General features: G+C 42.6%; 1 protein-coding gene across 1 annotated transcript in view; it reads right to left on the bottom strand.

Moving 5' to 3' along the window:
- The window catches only part of LOC143291098 (retinol dehydrogenase 11-like), a 9,873-nt gene extending 1,748 nt beyond the window's left edge, over nt 1-8,125 (bottom strand). The window contains exons 1-5 of the mRNA XM_076600718.1: nt 7,806-8,125; nt 6,119-6,364; nt 5,463-5,552; nt 1,323-1,547; nt 1-60 (exon numbers count right to left, since the gene is read on the bottom strand). The exon at nt 1-60 is cut by the window's left edge and continues 50 nt beyond it. Of these exons, the coding sequence (XP_076456833.1) occupies nt 1-60; nt 1,323-1,547; nt 5,463-5,552; nt 6,119-6,364; nt 7,806-7,962 (778 nt within the window). The 5' untranslated portion in view covers nt 7,963-8,125. The remainder of the gene's footprint in view (nt 61-1,322; nt 1,548-5,462; nt 5,553-6,118; nt 6,365-7,805) is intronic.
- Nucleotides 8,126-8,277: the final 152 nt, after the last annotated feature.

The raw sequence follows: 8,277 nt of genomic DNA, 5'->3' as shown, positions 1-8,277 counted from the left end.
TCAAGTTTCGCCAGATCTCTGTGGACACCACACCAGGGTGCACACAGCACACAGTCACATCTGAAACACACACACACACACACACACACACACACACACACACACACCAATGACAGGTCTGACTGACCACCAACACAGTCACACCTGAAACACACACACACACACACACACACACACACACACACGCACAAACACACACACACACAATGACAGGTCTGACTGACCACCAACACAGTCACACCTGAAACACACACACACACACACACACACACACACACACACAATGACAGGTCTGACTGACCACCAACACAGTCACACCTGAAACACACACACAATGACAGGTCTGACTGACCACCAACACAGTCACACCTGAAACACACACACACACACACACACAATGACAGGTCTGACTGACCACCAACACAGTCACACCTGAAACACACACACACACACACACACACACACACACACACAATGACAGGTCTGACTGACCAACACAGTCACAGCTGAAACACACACACACACACACACACACACACAATGACAGGTCTGACTGACCACCAACACAGTCACACCTGAAACACACACACACACACAATGACAGGTCTGACTGACCACCAACACTGTCACACCTGAAACACACACACACACACACACACACACACACACACACAATGACAGGTCTGACTGACCACCAACACAGTCACACCTGAAACACACACACACACACACACACACACACACACACACAATGACAGGTCTGACTGACCACCAACACAGTCACACCTGAAACACACACACACACACACACACACACACACACACACACACACACACACACACACACACACACAATGACAGGTCAGACTGACCCCCAACACAGTCACACATGAAACACACACACACACACACACACACACACACACACACACACAGAGGAAAAAAATACAAAAAAATGGGTGGCGCTGTAGTGTAGTGATGCTCTCTCCCTGGGGAGAGCAGCCCGAATTTCACACAGAGAAATCTGTTGTGATAAAAACAGAAATACAATACACACAAGTGAGCAATTTGCTCAAGTAAAGGACCCTTAGAGGGACATCTCATCAAACACTGCCTCAGCCGGGAAGGCTTCTGCCCAATGATTGATCAAATTCACATATGATGTCAAAAGTTTAGTAAGACTGGTAAAAATCACATACGAAGTCAAACAAGTTTTTTGTTTGTTTGTTTGTTTTTTATCAGTAGGAAGCTCGCATGCAAATTTCTTATCGGCCCAACGGTCTGTGAAATTTCGCCTTCATGCTCTGGTTTCACACACTCACCGCTGCCCGTCAGTCGCTTAGCCAGCTCCGTGGTGAAAAGAACGTTGCCCAGCTTGCTCAGGCTGTATGCCGAAAAAGACGGCGTCGCTCTGAAACCACTCATACCCTTTAAAGAGCTCAGCGGTTTCTTCCCACACAGAGCATCGAAGTCAAAATCGATAGGGTACCTCTGGGCCTCCGATGACACGTTGACCACACGACTTGGAGCTGAGCGCTTCAGCAAATCTGAAAAAAAAAAAAAAAGATCTGAGCACATCACTCCTCTTTTGCAACATCTCCACTGGCTCCCTGTCTCACACCAAATAAAGTACAAGATCAGCACTCTATGCAAATCTGGAAAAAAAAAAGATCTGAGCACATCACTCCTCTTTTGCAACATCTCCACTGGCTCCCTGTCTCACACCAAATAAAGTACAAGATCAGCACTCTATGCAAATCTGGAAAAAAAAAGATCTGAGCACATCACTCCTCTTTTGCAACATCTCCACTGGCTCCCTGTCTCACACCAAATAAAGTACAAGATCAGCACTCTATGCAAATCTGGAGAAAAAAAAAGATCTGAGCACATCACTCCTCTTTTGCAACATCTCCACTGGCTCCCTGTCTCACACCAAATAAAGTACAAGATCAGCACTCTATGCAAATCTGGAAAAAAAAAAAAGATCTGAGCACATCACTCCTCTTTTGCAACATCTCCACTGGCTCCCTGTCTCACACCGAATAAAGTATAAGATCAGCACTCTATGTTATAGATGCATTCACAAAACTGCCCTTTCCTATCTCTGCGGCTGCCTTCACCTCTACACTCCATCTCACTCACTACGATCGGCTTAGGATCCACTCTGTTTACGCATACCCAGATTCAAATACTTGACTGTTGGCCGCCATTCTTTCTCTGTCTCTGGACCTTGCGATTGGAATGAACTTCCTCTTTCACTTCGTCAAGTCTACACACTCAGCTCTTTCAAGTCTGGCCTTAAAACCCACCTCTTCCCAAAATAGCCTCCTTTGCCTGCCCTTCCTTGTCTTTAGTTTCTGCAGTTCTAGAGTTATGCATGCGTGTGAATGACTGGTGCGAAAACGCTTTGATTTGTCTCTGCACAAGATTCAGTGCTATATAAATACCATTATTATTATTATTATTATTATTATAAAATGTAAGAAAAGTAGTAGTCATAGCAGTAGTAGTGGTAGTATCAGCAGTGGTAGTAATAGTAGTAGCAGCAGCAGCATCAGTAGCAGTAGTGGTGGTAGTAGTTGTAGTGTTGTAACAAAACCAACAAGCTGTGATCGTTTAAACAGTCCCTCCTTTTGTTTCATTCAATAACTTGGGTATCATTCATTTATACCAACATTTTGTTTATTTACTCCTTTGTTTACAAACAAAACAACACCATTTTTTGTCAACATATGCAAATTTCTTCTTCTTCTTCTTCTTCTGCGTTCACTCGTATGCACACAAGTGGGCTTTTACGTGTATGACCGTTTTTTACCCCGTCATGTAGGCAGCCATACTCCGTTTTCGGGGGTGTGCATGCTGGGTATGTTCTTGTTTCCATAACCCACCAAACGCTGACATGGATTACAGGATCTTTAACGTGAGTATTTGATCTTCTGCTTGCAGTATACACACGAAGGGGGTTCAGGCACTAGCAGGTCTGCACATATGTTGACCTGGGAGATCGTAAAAATCTCCACCCTTTACCCACCAGGCGCCGTCACCGTGATTCGAACCCGGGACCCTCAGATTGACAGTCCAACGCTTTAACCACTCGGCTATTGCGCCCGTCATGCAAATATCATAAACGGGACAAAACTGCAAAAAAGGACAAGTCGTCAATTTTCAGTAAAATAGTTGCAAAACTGACAGAGTTACGAAGATTAAAAAGAAATGAAAGTGTGACTAAATTTTCACCAACGAGGTACGGTGAAGGTTACGGTTCCTAAGCCCCAATGCGTCAAAGATTTTCCTCATCCAAACTTCTGGAAACAGTTGAGGTCATGTAGATGAAATAAGTACTCCATCCTCCACCACCCCTCCACCCGGTTGGGTTTTTTTTTTTTTTTTTTTTTTTTTTTTTTTTTTTTTTTTTTAATATATTAGTAGTTGGTGGATGTTTCGGTTGAGAAGACAGTTCATTCCATGTGTTAGTAACTCTGAAACAATACTTTTTTTATGTTAGTATTCCAACATTGAACCCTTTAGACCCTTTTTATCAATCAACTTTTCGGCTACACTTAATTAACGCAGACTCTGTGCATGCAGACCGCAAACTGCAAAGATATCAATCATTCACACACACAAACAACAACACAAACACTGTTTAATTATCTGTCTCTCTCTCTCTCTCTCTCTCTCTCTCTCTCTCACACACACACACACACACATTATTGGAGATCATTATTTACTGCTTGGTAACAATAAATTTAATTTTGTTTTTCTAGGAAAGGCAAAGGAATAATTTGCAGACTGATGTATGTATGTATATACTGGTGTATATGTGTGTGTGTGTGTGTGTGTGTGTGTGCGCGTGCATGCATGCACATGCGACTCTGGTGTGTGTGAGTGTGTGTGTGTGCGCGTGCATGTGCGTGTGTGTGTGTGTGCGTTCGTGCATGTGTGCGCACGCGCCATCCTGCCTGCCTACATCTTTTTGTGTGCAAGTGTAAATGAGTGAGAAAGAGAAAGTGTCTGAAGTATGCATGTGTGAGTGTGTCACGGATGGAGAATGTATGTAGATGAGATCATGCATGTGAGTGTGCGTGTGCATATGTGCGTGAATGCATGTGTCAAGTGACCGTGTCTGTGTATGTGCATGCAGGCGTGTGTGTGTCTTTTTTTTTTCTTCAGTTTAACGTCTATTCACTATAAGTGTTTTTAGAAGGAAAGGAGTAAAGAAGTGGATAAAGGAAAAGGAATGCATGTGAATATTAGTGTAAAAAAAGTATTCATATTATGTATCAGAGGAAAAGTATATTATAAGAAAAGGTCTAAAGAGATTGTGGTGTGTATTGAATGAGGTGTCATGGGAAGGAGAATATGTATATGCATATCAACAAGTATTAACCTACAACAATGTAAATATAAATAACATTAATTATAACACATCAAAGGAGGATACCAACTGGACTGGAGTTTAAAATTTCCGAAAACATTCTCAGCAATGAATAATCATTCAAAATCTTTTCAGTGGCTAATGAAATATTGGAAGAAAAGTCATCAACTACATCTTTTGGAATTAACTGCCTTACGCTCGGACAATGAATGAGCAGACAACTCACAGTTATTTGCTTACCGCATACACATTTTATATTTTTAGAAAATTTTGTACGAAAGGCATTCAAACGAATTCTATACATTGGACTTGGATATTTGTCTTGAATGTGCTGCTGGTGTCAAATTTAGAAAATGTTTGGGATTAGCTGCATTCTTTGCGTCTTAGTACCTGTCTGTCTGTGCACCTCATACTCACTGAAAGAACAGTTCAGTTCAGTTACAACAAGGAGGCGTCACAGCATTTTAGGACAAAACCACACACATACACGCTACACCACATCTGCTAAGCAGATGCCTGCCTGGCCAGCAGCGTAACCCAACTGACGCCCTTCGTCAGGCCTTCAAGGGTAAAAAAAAAAAAAAAAAAAAAAAAAAAAAGGATACCTAAACAAATAAATGGATAAGTCATCAAAGTAATGAATATGGTTGAAGAGGTCCCAGATAACAGCCTATGACACAAAAATCATCAGCATGGACTGTTTTTTTAATTATTTATTCTTTTATTTTATTATATTATATTTTATTTTGTTTTTATAAATTTTGTTTTGTTCTTCTTCCCTTTGGTACACTTATAGTTGACTTCATCAAGTTTTTGTGCCTTATACATATTACAATTATTAGTAGTAGTTCTTTTTTTATGTATTTATCTATTATTTATTTACTTTTTTCTTTCTTTCTCCCCCCCCCCCTTCCCCTCCCCCTCCCCTCAAGGACTGACTAAAAGCGTGTTGGGGTTACACTGCTGGTGGTCAGGCATCTTCTGCTTGGCAGATGCGGCGTAGCGTATATGGATTCGTCCGAACGCAGTGCCCGCCTCCTTGAGCTACTGAAACTGAAACTGAAACAGACTGAAAGGGACTGACCGATCAGTAGCCGGGTCAGGAGGTAGGGTCCCAGGTGGTTCACGGTCAGCGTCATGTCCAGGCCTTGGTCAGTGGGCGTGGGCGGCAGGGCTGAGAAGAAGAGAAAAGAAAAGAAAACGCTGAATCAGTGTGTGACGGCAACTCTGTGTGTGTGTGTGTGTGTGTGTGTGTGTGACTGTGTGTGTGTGTGGAGAGGGAGTGTGTGCGTGTGTGTGTGTGTGTGTGACTGTGTGTGTGTGTGTGTGTTTGTGTGTGACTGTGTGTGTGTGTGTGTGTATGTGTGTGTAACTGTGTGTGTGTGTCTGGAGGGAGAGTGTGTGTGTGTGGAGGGAGAGAGTGTGTGTGTGTGTGTGTGTGTGTGTGTGTGTGTGTGTGTGTGTGTGTGTGTGTGTGGAGGGAGTGTGCGTGTGTGTGTGTGTGGGGGGGGGGGGTGTACACCACACCTAGACCACCATCCAGGGCTATTACCTCAATACGATAAACTTTCATCAACAACAATAATACATTATCCCTGTTAAGCTGTTATCCCATCCCTGTTAGTGTTATCCCTGCTAGCTGGATTCCTCCTAGAAGGGGGAGAAAAAAAAAATCATGATATTTAACCTGGTGTGTAACAACAGTCCATGGAAAACAAACACCACCAGAGCACAGCTTACCACCAGCAAAAATTCCAGCATTGTTGACCAAGATATCCAGACGCTGTTCTTTCTCCTTCACCTGCTCAGCAAACTGACGAACTGACGAAAAATCGGACAGATCCAGGCGATACACATCCACAGCTTCGTTGCCGGTGGCAGCGACCATTTTTCTGCGGGCTTCTTCTCCTCGTTCCAGACTTCGGCAAGCGAGGATAACCCTTGCACCCCGTGAAGCAAGCTCCTGTGCAGTCCAAAAACCTATCCCTGTATATAAGAAGACAGTTTCAGTTTCAGTTTCAGTAGCTCAAGGAGGCGTCACTGCGTTCGGACAAATCCATATATGCTACACCACATCTGCCAAGCAGATGCCTGACCAGCAGCGTAACCCAACGCGCTTAGTCGGGCCTTGAGAAAAAATAACTAAATAAATACATAAATAAATAAATAAATAAGGAGTGAATAAATAATAGATAAATACATAAAAAAATAACTACTACCACTACTAATAATATGTATAAGGCGCAAAAACTTGATGAAGTCAACTATAAGCGTACATAAATAAATATAATATAAAAAGTAGTAATAATAAATAAATAAATAAATAAAAAAGACAACAATGATGATAAATAAGCAAATAAATGTAAAACATGGAGACACACATTCACACATACACCCACATATGCACCAAACATGCATAAGAAAGAAATAAAGAATACTACATTAGAAATAAAAAGTATTGATAAATAAGTAGTTGCGACTTTTTTTTTCTTTTTTTTTCCGTGAGGATGGCAATGGAACTATCATTTTCTTTTTAAAAGAAGGCAAAAAAAAAAAACCGATTAGAAGAAATGTTTTTTGTTGGGTTTTTTGTGGTTTTTTTAATGCGGATGGTGGGAAGTTGGTATGGTAACTATGGTTACACTGATACTATTACAAATACTACTACTAAGTATAATAATGATGATGATGATGATGATATATTATCATCTATAATGTGCTCTGCCTCCTTATCAACGGGGCCTAGAGCACTTATCAATAGCTGGGGGGGAAAAATATAACAAAAATTAACAACTAGAGTGAGCTCTAATATACCTGAAATAAAATCACACCAAGTGACGCTGCTTGTGGTAGGAGAACAGTGTGTGTTCATTGTACATTGTTCTGCGTCCATGATTTTTCCACTTCACCTTTACACTTGCACACCACAATGTTTTCTGTTGGATAGCTGTACTCTGTACCTTAATTGTTTGGGATGTCTGGAATGTTATCTTCCCAACGTTCATATGCCAAAAAGAAAAACAAAAAACTCCTCTCATTATTGGATGAGTGTATGGGCGTGGGTGTGTCACTAAGTTTGAGTGGGTGATTGGATGTATACGTGCAGGCTGTGTGCGTGCAACAGTGTGTGTGTGTGTGTGTGCGTGCGCGTGTGTTTGTGTGAGCGCGCGCATATATAGTGTGTATTGCGCGTATGCAATGCCTGAAAAGTGCCATCAAACTGTTAAGAAAACATACAATAAAACACTCTCATAGTCCACGTTAATGAATAGCAGACATTAATTTTGGATTGGGTGCAGGTGTACGTGTGACTGCACATGCGGGTTTGTGGCTGAGTGTACCGGGTGGCCGGGCCGTGCACGGGTGGATGCATGCTCGCTTTGTGCGTCAGTGTGTGCATGCGTGCATGCTTGCTTTTTTGATGCACCTGTATTGGCACCAGTCACAATGGCCGTTTTTCCCGTCAGCTTTATCTTGAGGTCGCCAAGCTTCCGATTTCTTCGCCTTCTCAGTCTCAGCAACAACAGTGATGCTGCCCCGATGGCTGCGACGCCTGTCAGCACGGGAACGTAATCCTTCAACATCTTGTGAGGTCGTCAGATTTAGGAGAGAACAACTGGTGAATTGTGTCCAAAACTTCAGTTCGTTTTTAGCAGCCAACAGAAAAGAACTAACTTTTCGAAGCTAGCTTCCACTGAACTGTCTGAAGTTCGGTGCTCGGCGTTATGGGAGAAGTGATGAAGCGTGAGTTGTGTCCCTTGCTGCAGTTCAAAGGTTCGACGGAAACTGGATCCAAGGTCGACAACTCTGTGTGGTTGACTGACAGTGCTGCCGAGGGAGGTGCGAGTGAGTTGAGATGGAGCGGGGGAGGGGGGAGGGGCGGTCTACCGGTGTGCTCG

This window comes from Babylonia areolata, chromosome 16 (assembly GCF_041734735.1).
Source record: "Babylonia areolata isolate BAREFJ2019XMU chromosome 16, ASM4173473v1, whole genome shotgun sequence".
NCBI lineage: Eukaryota > Metazoa > Mollusca > Gastropoda > Neogastropoda > Buccinidae > Babylonia > Babylonia areolata.
The sequence above is the reverse complement of the archived record's forward strand: the minus strand, read 5'-3'. Positions and strand labels throughout refer to the sequence as shown.